At 41.0% G+C, this 20991-nt stretch overlaps 1 protein-coding gene across 13 annotated transcripts in view; it reads right to left on the reverse strand.

Annotated features, from left to right (window-relative positions):
• Positions 1 to 20991, reverse strand: part of LOC100356842 (argonaute RISC catalytic component 3) — a 137339-nt gene that overhangs the window by 36891 nt on the left and 79457 nt on the right. For all 13 annotated transcript variants that reach the window (XR_007913877.2, XR_011390778.1, XM_008273686.4 and 10 more), the window contains 7 exons: positions 11148 to 11282; positions 6962 to 7049; positions 6690 to 6837; positions 6163 to 6282; positions 2788 to 2910; positions 2324 to 2457; positions 637 to 821 (listed from right to left, as the gene is read on the reverse strand). Coding sequence is in view for 11 of the 13 variants with exons in the window: in XM_008273686.4 (XP_008271908.1) it covers positions 637 to 821; positions 2324 to 2457; positions 2788 to 2910; positions 6163 to 6282; positions 6690 to 6837; positions 6962 to 7049; positions 11148 to 11282 (933 nt within the window). In the remaining 2 variants the exon portion in view is untranslated. The remainder of the gene's footprint in view (positions 1 to 636; positions 822 to 2323; positions 2458 to 2787; positions 2911 to 6162; positions 6283 to 6689; positions 6838 to 6961; positions 7050 to 11147; positions 11283 to 20991) is intronic.

Raw genomic sequence — 20991 nt, forward strand, 5'->3', positions numbered from 1 at the left:
GCTCTTGACTCCTGGCTTCGGATCAGCTCAGCTCTGGCTGTTGTGGCCAATTGGGGAGTGAACCATCAGATGGAAGACTTCTCTCTCTCTGCTTCTCCTCTCTCTGTGTAACTCTGACTTTCAAATAAATAAAATAAATCTTAAAAAAAAAAAAAGTAATAGTACATGGTTTTAAATAGGAGTTACTGTAACATAATTTTTTTTTTTTTTTTTGACAGGCAGAGTTAGACAGAGAGAGAGAGAGAGACAGAGAGAAAGGTCTTCCTTCTGTAGGTTCACTCCCAAAGTGGCTGTTGTGGCCAGTGCGCTGCACCGATCTGAAGCCAGGAGCCAGGTGCTTCTTCCTGGTCTTCCATGCGGGTGCAGGGCCCAAGCACTTGGGCCATCCTCCACTGCCTTCCCGGGCCACACAGCAGAGAGCTGGACTGGAAGAGGAGCAACTGGGACAGAATCTGGCACCCCAACCAGGACTAGAACCCGGGGTGCCAGCGCCACAGGCAGAGGATTAGCCTAGTGAGCCACGGTGCTGGCCATAAAATATGCTTTAATACTTGAAAATTTTGGAATATACTTTAGTGCAATCCTAAAAGGAATATCAAGTATTTGCGGGAAAAGGCAGTTTTATGTTATCCTTACCATACACCGGCGTCTTCCCTGGCAGGATGACGATAATGAGCTGCAGCCCTGAGTAGGTGTTCTTGAGATGCCGGAACATGGGCTCCACGCTGTCTGCCCCCTGTGCGTATTTGCAGAAGCAAGGCTGACCCTGGATAGGCATCCCTGCATCCTTGGAAATCTTCCGCAGCTGGTCTGTGAACCCCCTAGAAGGAGAAACCACTAAATATAAAACTTTTGTCTATCAATACCTACAAATAAGTAATGGGAAGTTTGAGAAGGGAATGGTGGATGAAGCAAAGATCTGTGTGCTCCACATATGAAGGGTCTTTACAAATGTTCATGAAAAGACGTACATCATGAAAAAACTGCATGGATTTCAATTTTTTTTTGTACCAGAATAAACTTTTAATTCCATTTTCCAAACTTTTTGAAGTACTCTTCTATTTTGAGAAAAACAGTGGTAGGAAGAGAGCAATACAGGAGATCCTCCAGGAACCATTTACAACAGAGCCCTAAGATTTCAAGGGAAGAGAGGGAGTAGAATTTGGAAGCCCAAGAGATTGTCAGGTAAATTAAAAATTCCAGATTAAAAAAAATTTAACAGAAAATTGTTTAGTACTTACAAGTTGAAGAAAAGAATCTGAGGAAGAGGAAAAAAGTGGTGAAGAAGGAAGTCAAATTCTGGAAAGTAAGTAAGTAAAAACAAGAAGTCTAACCACTTTTTCAAGATCCTCAGTTGAGAAACAAGGATCTATCCTCACTTGGCAGGCAAGTACTATTATCTCTATTTTGCATTAAGTGAAAACTGAAGAATAAGGGATTAAATAAATTATTCATGGTAACAAAGCCAGGAAGTAGCAAAGCTGGGAATGAAGTCTAACCAATCAGCCACCAAAAGACAATGCTGCTACTATACAAAAGCTAGTTTCTTAGGATGTTTAGAAGAATAAATCAATGATTTTACTACGACTAATGAATTCAGGAATCTTTAGCAAACTATTGAGAAGAAAGACTCTGAAAGTTTCAGTGATAAACTATACTACAATATTGAGAAAATATTTGTTAGAACATTAGATGAGTAATTTATTTTTTTATTTTATTTTTTTAAAGATTATTTATTTATTTATTTGAAAGGCAAAGATACAGAGGGAGAAGGAGAGAGAGAAAGAGAGAGCTTCCATCTGCTGGTTCACTCCCCAAATGGCCACAAAGGCTGGGGCTGTGCTAGGCTGAAGGCAGGAGCCAGGAGCTTCTTCCCAGTCTCTCACATGGGTGCAGGGGCCCAAGCACTTGGGCCATCTTCTGCTGTCTTCTGAAGCGCATCAGCAGGAAGCTGGATTGGAAGTGGAGCAGCTGGGATTGAACCAGCACCCATATGTGATGCCGGTGCTGCAGGAGCAGGCTTAACCTTATGTGCCACAGCACTGGCCCCAGAGATGAGTAATTTACAATGTAAACACAAGGGAAGGCAGCAGAAGATGGCCCCAGTGCTTGGGCCCCTGCATCCATGTGGGAGACCCTAAGGAAGCTCCTGGCTGCTGGCTTCAGATTTGCTGAGCTCCAGTCGTTGTTGCCATTTGGGGAGTGGACCAGGGGATGGAAGACCTCTGTCTCCCTGTAACTCTGCCTCTCAAATAAGTAAATAAATCTTAAAAAAAAATGTAAACACAAAAGGTCTTCAAAGCAAAGTAATGACATGCCTTACTTCAGTATTTCTTCTCTGCACTGCCTCTGTGTGGCAAAACAGGCAATTGCCCACATTTTTATTTCAACTCCTGTGTGGAACTGTTTTCCTCGCATGTCCCATACTCCATGGCTTGGTGTTGCTACTGTTCGATTCTGTAGAAGAGGGAGAAAGAGAAATAACAGGGCAGAAAAGAATAAAAGCTTAACAAACCATGTATTCCAATGAGCTGAAAATAAGTATTTCAAGTCACTGAACTGGTATATTTCTGATATTTTACATGAAATTGGCTGTTCTAAATTGATATTATTTATACTTTTATCATAAAAACCCAAAATTCTACTAAACTAAAGCAGACACTCATCTTGAAACAAAAACATGTACTTCCAGAACAACAAAACACTTAGTAAATTTCAAAGCTAGGATGCCTTTATCTCAAAACTTACAAACTATATGTGTGGGATTAAAACATCGAGAGCTTTTACCCGTCCTCCATACTGGAGCATAGGTGCTGGCAGTACACGTCCAGTTACATGTGCCATCTCATCCCGAACTTTAAACTGAAACTCCTGAACAAATGGATCTGTTTCATAATTTGCACTTCTTACCTATCAACAGAAAAAGTCTGCAATTACTCTCAAAATCTCCTACTTTACTCATTAGAATCCTCTTTGTTTTCATCACTGTGTCAACTATATGTTTTACAATGGGTTTATCCAATGGTCACTAACTATAGAGCACAGAATCTTAACCTGGAGACATGGGGTCATGAGTGCACTGGCAGGAAGACTGTGATCGCCTGGTAATTCTTTTTTTTTTTTAATTTGACAGGTAGAGTTAGACAGTGAGAGAGAGAGAGAGAGAGAGACAGAGAGAACGGTCTTCCTTCCGTTGGTTCACCCCCAAAATGGCCGCTATGGCTGCTGCGCTGTGCCGATCCGAAGCAAGGAGCCGGGTGCTTCCTCCTGGTCTCCCATGCGGGTACAGGGGCCCAAACACCTGGGCCATCCTCCACTGCCTTCCTGGGTCACAGCAGAGAGCTGGACTGGAAGAGGAGCAACCGGGACTAGAACCCGGCACCCATATGGGATGCCAGAGCTGCAGGTGGAGGATTAACCAAGTGAGCCACGGTGCTGGCCCTCGCCTACTAGTTTTTACAAAATTTAAATGTATATAGGTTGAAGAATAAGAAATTTTAACTATTTATGACTCTCAAAATGGTAACTTCTATGATTCAGCCTAATATGTTTTAGGAGGGAGAAAGAAGCATCTCACTTTAAAAATGGGAAGAGGGGTAACATTTAAGACCTAACATTTAAGACCCCTGTGTCCCATACTGGAGTGTCTGGGTTTGACACCCAGCTCTGGCTCCTGACTCCAGCTTTCCGCTAATACAGACCCTGGGAGGCAGCGATTCCTCAAATGATTGGAGTCCTGCCACCCATGCGGGAGACCTGGATTTAGTTCTTGGCTTTTGGTTTTCACTAAACATTCTGGGAGTGGAACAGTGGATAGGAGCTCTCTCTCCCTGTCTCTCTGCCTCTCAAATAAATTAAAATAAAGAAAGGTCTTAACTTCTGATTACAGGAGATCCAGACACATACTACTAAAATTTATTTTATATGGTAGTAAATATTAAAAATACTAAAGCTTTTTTCTAATGACTTTATAACATATAAAATTTACTTTAATATTTTTAGATAAATAGTACCATATTATGAAATTTACTTAATGGGGTATACTTCAGACAGACAAGAAAATCAGTACAAGTTATAGGCTATAATTTTGATATAGTATATTCATAAATCCAATCAAAGATAAAGAATTTGATGAGTCTCATTGTAACTTATGCTATATTAACTGTTTTCCAAAACATTTTTAATTGCTCTCAGGATGAAGGTCAAATTAGGCCACCACAAAAATAGACGACATTCAAGTCTGTGACTAAAAGTCCGTTTAAAAGGCTGTGTGTAATTTAAATATACAAACAGAATCTTCTCACAATAAGCAGGAAAAGTAATTTTCTAAATTAGGCCCTACTATCAAAGGAGGAGGTACCTTACTCTGAAGTGAGGAGAGAACATCCACTTTGATTATGGCCCTGTGAACTCAAGAGGCTTCCATAGCCTTGGCAGGTCATGACAAGGGCCTTGGGTGATTACTGACATAATAAATAAGAGTGTCAATTGTTAAATCAACAACAGGAGTCACTGTGCATTTGCTCCCCATGTAGGACCTCTGTCCTTAATGTGTTGTACTATGAGAATTAACAGTAAAACTTGTCTTCAAACAGAGCTTTATACTTTGTGTGTCTGTGTGGGTGCAAACTGTTGAAATCTTCACTTAGTTTAATCTTCTGTATATAAAGATAATTAAAAATGAATCTTAATGAAGAATGGGATGGGAGAGGGAGTAGAAGGTGGGATAATTCTGGGGTGAGAGGGCAGGTATCGGGGGAAGAACCACTATAATCCAAAAGCTGTACCTATGAGATTTATATTTATTAAATAAAAGCTTTCTAAAAAAATTAGACCCTGGCTGGCGCCGTGGCTCAATAGGCTAATCCTCCGCCTTGTGGCACCGGCACACTGGGTTCTAGTCCCAGTCGGGGCGCCGGATTCTGTCCCGGTTGCCCCTCTTCCAGGCTAGCTCTCTGCTGTGGCCCGGGAGTGGAGTGGAGGATGGCCCAGGTCCTTGGGCCCTGCACCTGCATGGGAGACCAGGAGAAGCACCTGGCTTCTGGCTTCAGATCAGTGCGATGCGCCGGCCGCAGGGGCCATTGGAGGGTGAACCAACGGCAAAAGGAAGACCTTTCTCTGTCTGTCTCTCTCACTGTTCACTCTGCCTGTCAAAAAAAAAAAAAAAAAAAAAAAAAAAGACCCTAATGCATCTTTTTCTTCAGGCTTAATAGCCATTCATTTCCAGTGTGTACCTCCAAAGAAAGGTTGGAAAAAACAAGTTTTTACCAAGACTTGCTGTGTGACATGCTTGATGCTAAGTGCTTAATAATTAATTTTCACCATTATCTTATAGCTATAAAATTAGTTTTTTTAAAAAAAATTATTTGAGGGGGTGATGCCGTGTCTCACTTAGTTAATCCTCCACCTGCAGCACTGGCATCCCATATGGATGCTGGGTTCTAGTCCCAGTTGCTCCTCTTCCAGTCCAGCTCTCTGCTGTGACCCGGGAAGGCAGTGGAGGATGGCCCAGCATGGGAGACCAGGAGGAAGCACCTGGCTCCTGGCTTCGGATCAGCACAGCACACCGGCCATAGCGGCCATTTTGGGGGTGAACCAACAGAAGGAAGACCTTTCTCTCTGTCTCTCTCTCTCACTGTCTAACTCTGTCAAATAAATAAATAAATAAAATTATTTGTTTTCATTTTATTTGAAAGGCAGAAAGAGAGAGAGAGAGAGAGAAACTGAGAGATCTTCCATGTACTAGTTCACTCTCCAAATACCTGCAACAGCCAGGGCTGGGCCAGGCTGAAGTCAGGAGCCAGGTTCTTCAAGTTTGGCCATTTATATATATTTTTTTAGTTGTATTTATTTGAGAGGCAGAGAGATAGAAAGAAGTGGGAGAGGTGGAGAGACAGAGGGAGCAAGCTTCTATTTGCTGGTTCACTCCCCAAATGCCTTCAACAGTTGGGCCAAAGTTGGGAGCCAGGAACTCAACACAGGTCTTCCCCAGTGGGTGGTAAGAACCCATTGAGCCATTGCTGTTGCTTGGGAATCAGGAGCTGGAACCAGGGATCAAACACAGGTACTCTGATACAGGACAAAGGCATTTAATCACTAGGCTAAATGCCCCTACTGTATATAATATGTTTTAAATTCCCATTTCAGGAGTTAAGTACTAACCAATCGGCTAATTTCCTCTTGTCTATCTGGTGCAGATCTTGCTGTAGCCTTGATCATAGTGGAAGTCTGATTGTCTGTTAGCTTTTTGATACATCGTTGCCCTGCCACAATATTACAGACCTATAAGAGGAAATAAGTTTTATGCTAAATGTACAAATCTATTTTTTAAGCTCTTACTCAATGCCAATTACATGTAAAATACAAATTTTAAATTTATTTCATCAAATCGCTTTTCAGTATCATAAAAAAAGTAGTCAACAAAATTCTTTATAATGATTATAAAGAGGAAAAATATATGCAGGATAAAAAGGCAGCAATCATCATACCAAAATGTTGATGGTGATTACATTAGAGTAGCAGGCTTATGAATGAACTTATTCCATATTATTACAGAAAATTTAAAATAAAAATTCCCAAACAGTTCATATTACAAAATAAATGTGAAAGTATGAGATAAGTTATGGACCATGAAAGACTCCAAAAAATAGGGAAGGAGAGACTACTAATAAGCAGCATAAAGGCATTACTTCTAGGGGCAGGTAAGTATGCTTCTGCTCCTGCCCCACTTGCAGACAGGGAAGGTGTGGGTACTTCAGCTGAAGAGTATACTTTTCTCTGAAGTACTGCGCTACAGTTCTTTCCACAGTTTGGCCATTTTCTAACTGTAAAGGAAAGCTGAAAAAACAAGGTAAACATTATCGACTGTTATCCTATTATGAGCCAGCAAAACTCCCAACCCACCACTTAGAGCAAGGTGCTTCTCACTATCCCTGCTCAGACAAATACCATCTTTTCTTACGTTTGATGACTGGCAGGCCTTCTTGTTACATTACAAACACGGTATTTCCGCCTCATTGTTCCACAATGAGTCACTTCAACCTTCAGACCTGTTCCCAACAAGAAAAACAGAAGTTACAGAATTGTCTCATGTAAAATATTTATACTCCTAAAGCCTGTTCACTACTATAAAAATTCAATTCTGAACAGAGAGAAAATCTGTGGTATGATGTGAATTGAACAAATGGTTTTATTTATAATATTGCTACTAATGGTTATAATGGTTATAATCACAATAGACCTTTCCTCTACCCCATCAGCTCCAGACATTAAAAAGTAGAACCATTAAATTTGTAAAGTTCATATATCAAGGGAAAATTTTTCCATTAATAAAAAACATTGTTTGTAATAAAGTCAGGTATTTATTCCAGGAGAAAGAGGAATGAAAGAGGAGTTGCAGTAATACTCAAGGTATTTTGTAACCTTCAAAGTATGTGATATTTAAATGGCCTAAGTCATCACATACCAAATGAAAATCAGAGTTTCCTAAAGTTCAAGGAGGAAGCTCTTCAAAGCTTTATAAAGCTGGAAGAAAAAAAGGCCAGGCCCTTAAAAGTGTAACATAGTGACACAGTTCTTTAAAAACACTGACTACTGGAAATCAAATACAACCAAAATAATTCTTAAAACAGGGTATCCCTTTCTTATGGAATCACTAACCCTTTTTAAAATCTGAAAACAATAACTTAGAAAATGCACATAGTTTAAAACACGAATTTAGGTGTTCCTAGATTCCTGCAGTCCATCTACAGACTCTAGCAATTTGAGGTTCCCAGCCTAGCTCTAGAAAGTGAAGAAATGGGCTTTCAACTATCTGCTGACATTCCTGGGATAAATTTGCTTAAGGAGTGCTGTCAAACAGAATTAGTTCTGAGATGATGGAATGTTCCACATCTGTGCTAATAAGGTGATTACAAGTAATATGTGTTAACTGTTAATGAGCACATGAAATGAGGCTAATACGCCTGAGAAACTGAGATTCCTAATTAGTTCAAATTCAAATAGCAACACATGGCTAGTGGCTATCATACTTGTCGTCCACATAAATGCAGTATTGGAGCCCAGCCCTTTTGAGAAAAGTGAGTGACAATTTTATTGAAGTATAATATAGTGACACAGACCTTTTACAATATTGATTATTCTAAGTCAAATAGAAAAGGATTAATGATCAGACACACAGGGGCTACTAGTCACAAGTAAGCACCTCCATTTCTAAAATTTGTTCTAGACTCCAATGGGTGAGACTCTAAATAAGGATAAATAGAGGACAATTTTTAGTTCCCTGATAATATTTATGGTTGTCATTCTTTGTATTACTATGTTTTATATTTATGATTCCTGCAGTGTCCCTACTAGGAGCAACTTTGTTCCTTAGGGGACATTTGGAGATGCTGAAGACATTTTTGATTACTACAACAGTGGGAAGGGGGAATGCTATTGGCATCCAGTGAGTAGAGGCCAGGGTACTCCTAAGTGCCCTACAGCATAAATAACAGCACCACTCTGCATCCCAGCAAAGAACTACCCAGCCCACAACGTCAGTAGTGCCACATCTGAGAAATCCTGCTAGTGCGTAAGTTATCTTATCTAATTATTAACTATAATATCAAAGTTCTTTCCTAGTAGATAACATTTTCCTCTAGGAGCACAAATCAAGCCATTAAGCACACCCAGTGTCCTGTACTAGAAGGGTATGTATGGGCTTTTCTTGAGAAGTGCTCCTAATTTAGTCAGTGAGTAGTTTTTTGTTACAACTATCTTTATAAAATAAAAATTTAAGATCAATTAAAATATTATGTCCTTATATCATAAGGGAGACTAGAAAATACAAGGGAAGGTCTTATAAGAAGGAAATACCAATAATACGAAGTAAGCAAGATATGCAAATATGTTTGGGGGAAATCACAATAGAAAAATTTTAAAACAAATTTTTGCTATTTGTACCACTTAGCAATTTCTTTTCAAGTCTTCCCCCAAATTAAAATATACTAGTAAGCCTCTACAAGCCTATATAATAAGCTTTTACAAAAAATAAATTGGTACTTTTATATAATATAGTACTTTTACCATATATTCCCCTCAGTATTTCTGTTGTTTAACTACCATGAATTATTGAATGACAAAAAAATTATCCCACTGTTATTATTAAATATTTAGGGGAAGTTCAACTGGAATTTGAATGTATTTCTAAAACTTTATTTGTCATAGCAAACTTTGTTTTAAGAGCTATCATCAAATTCCTCATGCCAGCTAAAAATTAAAACCCAAATACACAGCACAGAACACAAAACTCCGATGCTCTTGAGTTGCTGAGGGAGGAGTACATGATGCACGTTAAAGAACCCTTTTTAAAAAAAGGTCCTTTGGACTCTGAATGGAGAAGAAAATCATCAGCTAATCAGATCGAATCCAGATTTTTCTGCCTCAAATCTGGTATTATAGGGACCTAAGAATTAGACCAAAATCCAGGGACTAGCAAAAAAGTGGAAACTTTAAAATTCTTTGCCCAAGTCCCTCCCCAAACCCTCCATCCAACCAAAAATATTTTTGGTTTAATAAATATTTAACCTATAAACTTGGCTTTACCTTCACTATAACATCAACTTTAACATGCTTTCTAGTCATTTTTTCAGTCATTTCTTTGGGCCCCTGAGCAGCTGAAGTTAAGCTCGAGTCCATGCTCTTCGGGCAGCAGTTGAACCCTGGTTCGGTACATCTCGTGTTCTCTGTGATAGAGTGGTGATATGAGTTGATTGCATAGTTACCGCAAAGTAATGTTAAGTGACTTCATGATATCAGAGGTGGTAACTAAGCAGCAACTCTACTGGATACCATGGCACATAGGTGATCAAATACATAATGGCAGATAATGCACTAACCTCCTGACAATGCTAACTGCGCAGTTTATACGGATCATGAACAGACAATGATGATTGCAAAACAATTATATTGAACAGTTTCTTATTTTGGTACTTATATAATCTGAGATCAATGGGTGCTTATTTCTAAGACAGAAGGATTTCCTTTTAATGTTTTTATTATAATGATTGTCTCTCTTTGTTACTGAATGGTAAAAAATGAATAGGTTACCGGAGCAAGCAGGATGCATTTAGCTACTCTAATTGATTTGGGAAACTGAAAGGTGTTCAGGGAACAAACATGAATGCTTTATTCAAACCACAAGCTGAAAATTATCTGCAATAAATAGGTCAAATCTTAAAATAAAAAACAGCAAGTATATTTAAGATCTAATATTTGAACAGGTTTTAGACTATTCATCCTGATTGGAGAATATCTAATTTCTCTTCATATTTAAATAATAAACTAAATATAGTGGAGTCACATCTTACATGAGGATTGGACTCTAAAATCATTAACAAGACAAGAATTGCACATCATCAAAAATTATACTTTAAAAATCCAGTAAATTGCAGGTATAGTATATATCAGTTTGCACATAAAACTGTACATGTATATCAAAATTGTAGAGAAATATAGATAGATTGATATAAAAAAGTAACCATATGTAAAAAATAAATTTTAGAATACTGTCAAAATTATTTATTTTCTTTTTGGGAAACCATAAGTAAATGAATTTATATGAGTTAAATGTACATATGATGCGGCACCACTAAATAAATTTAGCTACTAAAAATTAGGTATCATGATCAATTTTATAATGTACATCAATTAAATAGCTATCACAACTGTACAATACCACATTAAGCAGGCTATCCCATATTCATAAATTTTCAAAGGAATAAATAAGCCTATCATTTTAGAAAAATAAGGAAATCATTATGCTAGAATATGTTCAAACATTGAGTCTAGTTCTAAAATAATAATATTTTTACAAAATAAGCTTTCTATTTTTAACAGTATTATAGATGCATTTTCCCTTCAGCTGGTAAGGGAAAATATTAACAAAAAATTACTGGTAATGATATTGATTTCATTGGCATATCTTTCATTCAAACACTACCTAAGATGTGATAATAATGAATTTGTTGATAATTTTAATGTATGTAATTATCTGTATTTTTACTGGAGATGTTACATAGATTTTAATTACAGAAAAACATTTCTATAAAAAGTTATAATATCCATGCATTTTATAGTTAAATTGTTCTACACGTTAATTAATTCACCTTTTATCTCTTTGGTGAATTTTACCCGATGAGAATCAGTCAGAGGTCTTGGTTGTTCATCAATATTATGAATGTCAAGAACTTCACACATGAACTGAATTACAGGTTGTGCTTTGTAGAAGGCAGTGGCAGAAACTAAGAAGAAAAACACAAATAGTACAAATTAATGTCTTAGTAAAAGATTCAAAAATTTCATTTTAGGCTTCATGACAAGTAACTATCTAAGAGTTAAACTGACCCCTTACATACATTTATATACATACACTTACATATGTAAAGATATATATATTTGTTTTCATGCATAATAAACATAAATTTCATATATTAATATATCAATTATAGACAAATATATCCTTAACATATTTTAACTGCAAAATTTAAAGTTTTAATTTCATCTCTGAAGCATAAGAACACAAAGGCTAAATATTACAGCTATTACAGTCTTTCTTTCATCATAAGTAACTGAATCGGCAAGCACCACGGCTCACTAGGCTAATCCTCCGCCTGCGGCGCCGGCACACCAGGTTCTAGTCCTGGTTGGAGCGCCAGATTCTGTCCCAGTTGCTCCTCTTCCAGTCCAGCTCTCTGCTATGGCCTGGAAAGGCAATGGAGGATGGCCCAAGTTCTTGGGCCCTGCACCTGCTTGGGAGACCAGGAGAAGCACCTGGCTCCTGCCTTCGGATCGGCACTGTGCACCAGCCGCAGCGTGCTGGCTGTAGCGACCACTTGGGGGGTGAACCAACGGAAAAAGGAAGACCTTTCCTCTGTCTCTCTCTTTCTCTCTAACTCTGCCTGTCAAAAAAAAAAAAAAAAAGTAACTGAATCACCCCAGATGAGAAGGTATTTTTTTTTTAAGATTTTATTTATTTGAGAGGTAGAGTTACAGACAGTGAGAGGGAGAGACAGAGAGAAAAGGCTTCCTTCCGCTGGTTCACTCCCCAAATGGCCACAACAGCCAGAGTTGCACCAATCCCAAGCCAGGAGCCAGGTGCTTCTTCCTGGTTTCCCCATGTGGGTGCAGGAGCCCAAGCATTTGGGCCATCTTCTACTGCTTTCCCAGGCCACAGCAGAGAGCTGGACAGGAAGAGGAGCAGCCAGGACTAGAACCGGTGTCCATATGAGATGCCGGCATGCCGGCACCGCAGGCGGAGGATTAACCTACTGTGCCTTGGCACTGGCCCCTAGATATTATTTCTTTTTCTTTCTTTTTTCTTTTCTTTTTTTTTTTTTTTACCGCCCCCACCCCGGTATTATTTATTAAAAAGGCTTTCTATGCCACTTCAGACTGTTTATCCTTTTTTAAGATTATTATTATTATTGAGAGTTAGAGTTACAGAGAGGGAGGGAGAGACAGAGAAAGGTCTTTGATCCATTGGTTCTCTCCCCAAATGGCTACAATGGCCAGAGCTGGGCTAATTCTGAAGCCAGGAGCCAGGAGCTTCTTCCTGGTCGCCCACGTGGGTACATGGGCCCAAACACTTGGTCCATCTTTTACTGATCTACCAGGCCATAAAATAAGAGCTGGATCAGAAGAGGAGCAGCCGGGACTTAAACCAAGCCCATATGTATTGCCACAGTGTGGGGCCCCTTGTTTATTCTAATGAGAGTTTTTCTTGCCTTGTAATTATTTGAGAAGACAATGGCACCATATGTTGCTGGTGCTAAACCAAGCTACAGGTAGTGATATTAAGGAATATCTTCTAAATGTTACTGAGCAACACTTGGTAGTTTTCTAACAATCAGTATGATTTGTTGGGTTTTGGAAGTTTAAGAAATTTCCACTAAGGGCCAGTGCTGTGGCGCAATGATTTAAGCCCAGCCTGCAGCGCCAGCATCCCATATGGGCGCTGGCTGAGTTCCAGCTGTTCACTTCCGATCCAGCTCCGTGCTAACGCACCTGGGAAAGCAGCAGAGGTCACTCACTTCTTTGCCTTTTTTTTTTTTTTTTAAAGATTTATTTATTTATTTGAAAGTTGGAGTTACGGCCGGTGCCGCGGCTCACTAGGCTAATCCTCCACCTGCGGCGCTGGCACCCCAGGTTCTTGTCCCGGTTGGGGCGCTGGATTCTGTCCTGGTTGCTCCTCTTCCAGTCCAGCTCTCTGCTGTGGCCTGGGAGTGCAGTGGAGGATGGCCCAAGTCCTTGGGCCCTGCACCCGCATGGCAGACCAGGAGGAAGCACCTGGCTCCTGTCTTCGGATTGGTGCAACGCACCGGCTGTAGTGGCCACTTTGGGGGTGAACCAATGGCAAAGGAAGACCTTTCTCTCTGTCTCTCTCTCACTGTATAACTCTGCCTGTCAAAAAAAAAAAAAAAAAAAAAAGAAAGAAAGAAAGTTGGAGTTACACAGAGAGAGAAGGAGAGGCAGAGAGAGAAAGAGAGAGTCTTCCAACTGCTGGTTCACTCCCCAACTGGCCACAATGGCAGGAGCTGTGCCGATCTGAGACCAGGAGCCAGGAGCTTCTTCTGAGTCTCCCATTCGGATGCAAGGACCCAAGGACTAGGGCCATCTTGTACTGCTTTCCCAGGCCACAGCAGATAGCTGAATTAGAGGTGGAGCAACAGGCACTTGAATCAGTGCCCATATGGGATGCCAGCACTGCAGGCAGCAGCTTTACCCGCTTCGCCACAGCGCCAGCCCCCCCATCACTCATTTCTTAAACACATACTGATAGCTATTCCATGTTAAAAAATCACTGGTGAATACAATGAAAAATACATCTAAAACAGACAATAAGCTATGTGTTTTAACTAACTGATAAAGACTGATACAATTGTAATAGTATGCTGGACATCTTACTCCTAGAAAGCTCTTGGTATGGCCATACTGAAAATAGTAGTGGAGGGGTCAGCGCTGTGGAGTAGCAGGTAAAGCTGCTGCCTGCAGTGCTAGTTACGGGGCTAGCCCCAGCTGTTCCATTTCTGATCCAGCTCTCTGCTATGGCCTAGGAAAGCAGAAGATGGCCCAAGTACTTGGGCCCCTGTACCTGTGTGAGAGACCAGGAAGAAGCTACTGGCTCCTAATCGGGGCAGCTCCAGCCATTGTGGCCATTTGGGGAGTGAAGCAAAGGATGGAAGACCTCTTTCTCTCTTTCTCTCTGCCTCTCTGTGACTCTGCCTTTCAAATAAATAAATCTAAAAAAAAAAAAAAGATATCACTTGCAATCACAATAAAAAATATAAGGCACTTGGAAGAAATGTAACCAAAAGATGCCCAAGACTATAGAAGTAATATTATAGAAGGGCCGGCGCCGCGGCTCACTAGGCTAATCCTCCGCCTAGCAGCGCTGGCACACCGGGTTCTAGTCCCGGTTGGGGCGCCAGATTCTGTCCCAGTTGCCCCTCTTCCAGGCCAGCCCTCTGCTGTGGCCAGGGAGTGCAGTGGAGGATGGCCCAGGTGCTTGGGCCCTGCACCCCATGGGAGACCAGGAAAAGCACCTGGCTCCTGGCTCCTGCCATCGGATCAGCGCGGTGCGCCGGCCGCAGCACGCCGGCCGCGGCGGCCATTGGAGGGTGAACCAACGGCAAAGGAAGACCTTTCTCTCTGTCTCTCTCTCTCACTGTCCACTCTGCCTGTCAAAAAAAAAAAAAAAAAAAAGTAATATTATAGAAGATTTAAATAAATGGAATACATCCTATTAATATAAATTATACCCAAAATAATCTGCCAATTCTAAGCAATTTCAGTCAAAATACCAACAGGAGGTAACCCTCTCACCCCCTGGAATTTAAGAAGCTGACACTATAAATAAAAATGAAGACGCAATGAAACAAAAATAGCCAAGATAATTCTTAAATAACATGTATCCTATCATCCATCAAGATTTGTTCCAATAACATTCAAACCAAGGGACTATGGGGAGAGAAATACAGGTAACCACAATCAACTTGAAAGTCTACCTTACAGGGCCGGCGCCGCGGCTCACTAGGCTAATCCTCCGCCTTGCAGCGCCGGCACACCGGGTTCTAGTCCCGGTCGGGGCGCCGGATTCTGTCCCGGTTGCCCCTCCTCCAGGCTAGCTCTCTGCTATGGCCCAGGAGTGCAGTGGAGGATAGCCCAAGTCCTTGGGCCCTGCACCTGCATGGGAGACCAGGAAAAGCACTTGGCTCCTGGCTTTGGATCAGCGCGGCCATTGGAGGGTGAACCAACGGCAAAAGGAAGACCTTTCTCTCTGTCTCTGTCCACTCTGCCTGTAAAAAAAAAAAAAAAAAAGTCTACCTTACAGCATAAACAGAAGCAAATCCCTATTCAGAGAACTAAATATAAAAAGGAAAATAAATATTAGAAAATGTAGAATTTGATATTAGAGGTAAAGAGAATTTCTTAAGATACAAAAAGAGAAAAACATGCCATAAAGAAAACTTTAAAAAAAGCCATACATTAGTAGAAGGCATGTACAATATTTATAACAAACAAATAATTAGTATCTAGCATATGCAAAGAGTTCCTACAAATCAAGATAAAACAATAAATAATGGCAATGGTGGGAAGGCTGGCATTGTGGCTTAACGAGATAAGCTGCTGCCTTGTGAGTGCTGGTTTGAGTCCTGGCTGCTCCACTTCTAATGCAGCTCCCTACTAATGCAACTGGGAAAGCAGCAGAAAATGGCCCAAAGGCTTGGACTGGGCCCCTGCCATCCTCGTGGGAGACCCAAATGGAGGTCCAAGTTTTTGGCTTAGGCCTGGCCCAGTCCTGGCTGTTTCAACCATTTGAGGAGTGAACCATCGGATGAAGATCTCTATCTCTGCCATTTAAATAAATAATCTTTTTTTTAAAGCAATAGACATAAGCAGACATTTCATAGAAGAGAACATCTACATTCCAAAAAATTCTAATACTTCACTAATCATCTTATTCATAGTTAAGAAAATATATACAAGAGCACCTCAAAAAGAGTGAAGGTATGGAAATTTGTCCTAGTGGTTAAGGTACTATTGGGACATCTGCATCCAATATTAGGGTGCCTCTATTTAATGCCTGCCTGCTCTGTCTCTTGACTGCAACTTTCTGTTTATATACACCCTGGTTGGTGGTCATAATGACTCAAGTAACTGGGTTCTTGCCACTTATGCAGGAGGCCTGGATTGAGTTCTCTATCCCCAGCCTCAGCCCAGACTAGTCTCAGCCACTGCTGGTATTGTGGGAGTGAACCAGTGAATGGGAGCTCTCCATGTGTATCTGTCTGCCTCTCAAATAAGCAAGCAAACAAAAAGATGTTTATATTGGTGCAATAATTTTGAAATTCATGCACAGTTTTTTCATAATACACATTTTCCATGAACTTTTTGAGGACTCCGTATACATGGGTTTCAAAAATTTTTTGTACTAAAATACATTAATTCTATAATTGTTAATTACTGTTAAAATTAATTTTACTTTTTAAAAAAGATTTATTTGAAAAGCAGAGTTACAGAGAGAGGGTGAAGCAGAGAGAGAGAGAGAGAGAGAATCTTCCATCCACTAGGTCACTCCCCCAAATGGCTGCAATAGCTGGAGCTGGGCAGATCCAGAGCCAGGAGCCAGGAGTTTCTTCTTGGTCTCCCACGTAGATGCAAGGGCCCAAGACTTGGGCCATATTCTGCTTTCCCAGGTGCATTAGCAGGGAGCTGGATTGGAAATGGAGCAGCTGGGACACAAATCAGTGCCCATATAAGATGCTGGTGCCACAGGTGGTGGCTTAACCCACTGTAGCACTGTGCTGGCCCCAAAAAGATATATTTGTTCGAAAGGCAGAGTTACAGAGGAGAGGGAGTGAGAGCGAGAGCAAGTGAGAATCTTCCATCCACAGATTCACTCCCCAAATCACCTTAACTGGCTGAAGCCAGGAGCCTGGAAATCCATCTACAACTCCCATGTAGTGGCAGGAGCCTAAGCACCTGGGCCGTCTTCCACTGCTTTCCCAAGTGCAACAGAAGGGAGCTGGATTAGAAATGGAGCATCCAGGACTTAAACTGGTGTTCATATGGGCTGCTGTATAGAGGATTAACCTGCTGTGTCACAGTGTTAGCCCCACATACTGATTTTTTTAATATATTTTTTGCCAGGCAGAGTTAGACAGTGAGAGAGAGAGAGAGAGAGAGACAGAGTTATAGACAGTGAGAGAAAGACAGAAAGAAAGGTCTTCCTTCCGTTGGTTCACTCCCCTAATGGCTGCTATGGCTGGCGCTGCACCCATCCAAAGCCAGGAGCCGGGTACTTCCTCCCAGTCTCCCATGCGGGTGCAGGGACCCTAGCACTTGGGTCATCCTCTGCTGCCCTCCCGGGCCACAGCAGAGAACTGGACTGGACGAAGGGCAACCAGGACTAGTACCCGGCACCCCAACTGGGACTAGAACCCGGGATGCCAGCGCCGTAGGCAGAGGATTAGCCAAGTGAGCCACGGTGCCAGCCCCACATAATGATTTTTTTTAAAAAGACTTTATTTATTTATTTATTTGAGAGGCAGAGTTCCAGATAGAGAGGAAGAGCCAGAGAGAAAGGTCCTCCGTCTTCTGGTTCACTCCCCAAAAGGCCACAATGGCCTAAACTGAGCTGATCCAAAGACAGGAGCTTCTTCTGGGTCTCCCATGCAGGTGCAGAGGCCCAAGCACTTGGGTCATCTTCCAATGCTTTCCCAGGCCATTAGCAGAGAGCCAGATTGGAAGAGGAACAGCCGGGACATGAACCGTGCCCATATGGCATGTTGGTACCACAGGTGGAGGCTTAGCCCACTACACCACAGCACTGGCCCCCAAAATGATTTTTTATGGTAATAATTAGTGAGCGCTTTATCTGCTTTGGAGGTCACGTTAAACATCTCTATTTCTTACATCACCTTGTACAACAAAATACTCAGGAAATATTGATAAAGGATTGCTTGTATTTTCATGTAAAAAGTCACATGTTTATCAAAATGCATAAAATAGAAATCTGCCACTTAAGAAGTTACTATAAAGTGAATATCCATGTAATCAACACTCAGATCAGGAACTAAATATTGCCAGAACCCTAGAAGCCTTTTTGCTAGCCCCTTCCCAGCTCTTTCTCCTTTAAAGGTAACCAAAATTTTGACTTCTAAGGTAATCATTTCCTTTTCTTTATAGATTTATTTATTTATTTATTTTGACAGGCACAGTGGACAGTGAGAGAGAGACAGAGAGAAAGGTCTTCCTTTTGCCGTTGGTTCACCCTCCAATGGCCGCCGCGGCCGGTGCACCATGCCGTGGGGTGCAGGGCCCAAGCACTTGGGCCATCCTCTACTGCACTCCCTGGCTACCGCAGGGAGCTGGCCTGGAAGAGGGGCAACCGGGACAGAATCCGGCGCCCCTACCGGGACTAGAACCCTGTGTGCCGGCACCACAAGGCAGAGGATTAGCCTAGTGAGCCGTGGCGTCGGCCTTCTTTATAGATTTATACAAACACATATCCTAATTCTCCTAGTTCTCATTATTTCATGTAACTGGAAACATAAAGGTGTAATCTTTTCAAGACTTTCCCTGAAGAGTGCTTCTAACTCATCCGTATTAATTGAATGTAACTAGTTTCTTCATTTTCACTGATGCATAACTGTTGAAGAAATATCCTAGATACCTTTGTGTTGGTACCTTTCTTTGGTTATTATGAATAATGCTACAACATTCATAGATGTCTTTTTGATGTGCACACACAAATTTCCCTAGTAGAACAGACTGCATCTGGGAGTGGAATTGCTGGATCACGAGGGGCAGGTAGCTCTAACTTTCTTAGGTAACACCAGACTCTTCCACAGTGGTTTTAACAACTGACCCACTCACAAGCAGTGTGTAAGAGTCACTATTGTGTCAAATTCTCACCATTTGTTAGTATTGTCAGAACTGAAATACAGCCTTTCTAGTGAGTGTGTAGATACATATTTTTGAAATAATTCTGAAATATAACTTCATATAACAAAATAATTTTAAGTATAAAGTTGAATGATTTTGACAGAGCATTGCAAATTTCTGTGCTTTCTGTCACTTTATATGAGTTCCTTCCACAAGCACTCCAGGTAACGCACTTATCTGTGTCCTTTCATAACAGATTAACTGATTCCAGAATTTCATATAAAATGGAATTATATACCACACAGGCCACTTTGTGTTTGGTTTCTTCTACACGTTAATTTGTTGAGTTTCATCCATACTGTATGAATTAATAGACTATTTTAAATTTTTATTGAAATGCATGTGTATATAATAAAATATATATAATAAGAAATATAAAGTCTGCTGGCTCACTCCCCAGTATGCATATAAGTAGGAAGCTGATCAGAAGATGATGCAGCCTGGATTGGAGCCAGGCACTCTGATATGGGATGTGACTTAACCTACCCATAGATTGTTCTTTTCAATTTCTGGGCAGCATTCTGTTGAGTGAGATTACACTTGGTTTCTCATTTGGATGTTCTGCTCTTGTTGGCACTTTGGAGTTTCCAGTTTCTAGCTATTATGAACATGGAAACATACATGTACAAATCTAGGTGTAAACATAAATTCTCATTTCTCTTGGGTAAATAAAGACGTAGGGACATAATTGTGGGTCATATGGGAAGAGAAACTGACAAAGGATTTTTCAAAGTGGTTGTACCATTTCATACTCTACTTCAGTTGCTCCAAGTCCTTGTCAACACACGGTCTTGCCAGCCTTTTAGCCAATCTAGTGGGTATGAAGTGGCATCTCTTTGTGGTTATTTGTATTTCCTATAGGTCTAATGATATTTACCATATTCTCAATTGCTCATTGGCCATTTACTTATCTTTTCTGAAGAATCTGTGTTGAATCACTATTTTTCCCATTATCTTATGTGTTTTTTCATATATGAGTTTGGAATATAAGTCTTTTTGCTCAGATATATATTTTACAAAAACTGTTTTCTCAGAGATGTCATGCCTTTTGATATTTTTTAAAAGTTTGTTTGAAAGGCAGAGACACAGAGATACAGAGAAATTCATGCATGTATACAGAGGGGGATTTTCCATCTGTGGGTTCATTCTCCAAATGTCCCAGGAGCCCAGAACCAAATCCAGGTCTCTCACATGAGTGGCAGGGACCCAAGTACTTGAGCCATCATCACCTGCAGCCTCCCAAGATGTGCATTAGCAGGAACTGGATTAGAAGCAGAGGCAGAACTCTAACCAGCCACTCTGATATGGGATGCAGGCATCCCAACCACCACCTTAACAGGCCAAATGCCCAGCACTTACATTTTTAAAAAAGTTGCACAGGATTTCAATTGCATTGAGCTTACCAAGTTTATGGATCAATTATATTGCTTATAAATCAATTTGGGGAGAATGATATCTTTTTTTTTAAAGAATTCTTTTTATTATTTTATTTTATTTTTTATTTTTTTGACAGGCAGAGTGGACAGTGACAGAGAGAGAGAGACAGAGAGAAAGGTCTTCCTTTGCCGTTGGTTCACCCTCCAATGGCCGCCGCGGCCGGCGCGCTGTGGCCGGCACACTGCGCTGATCCGAAGCCAGGAGCCAGGTACTTATTCTGGTCTCCCATGGGGTGCAGGGCCCAAGCGCTTGGGCCATCCTCCACTGCACTCCCTGGCCATAGCAGAGAGCTGGCCTGGAAGAGAGGCAACCGGGACAGAATCCGGTGCCCCAACCGGGACTAGAACCCAGTGTGTCGGCGCCGCTAGGCGGAGGATTAGCCTAGTGAGCCGTGGCGCCGGCCAGAGAATGACATCTTAAGAATTTGAGTCTTCCGGTTCAAGTACATGATATGCCTCTTTATATATTTCTCAATAATGCTTTGTAGCCTTTAACATAGGGGCCTTGGACATCTTTCCTTGAATTTATTCCTAAATATTACATGTCTTGATGTTATCATAAACAGTC

The sequence above is a fragment of the Oryctolagus cuniculus genome, chromosome 7 (assembly GCF_964237555.1).
Source record: "Oryctolagus cuniculus chromosome 7, mOryCun1.1, whole genome shotgun sequence".
Classification (NCBI taxonomy): Eukaryota; Metazoa; Chordata; class Mammalia; order Lagomorpha; family Leporidae; genus Oryctolagus; species Oryctolagus cuniculus.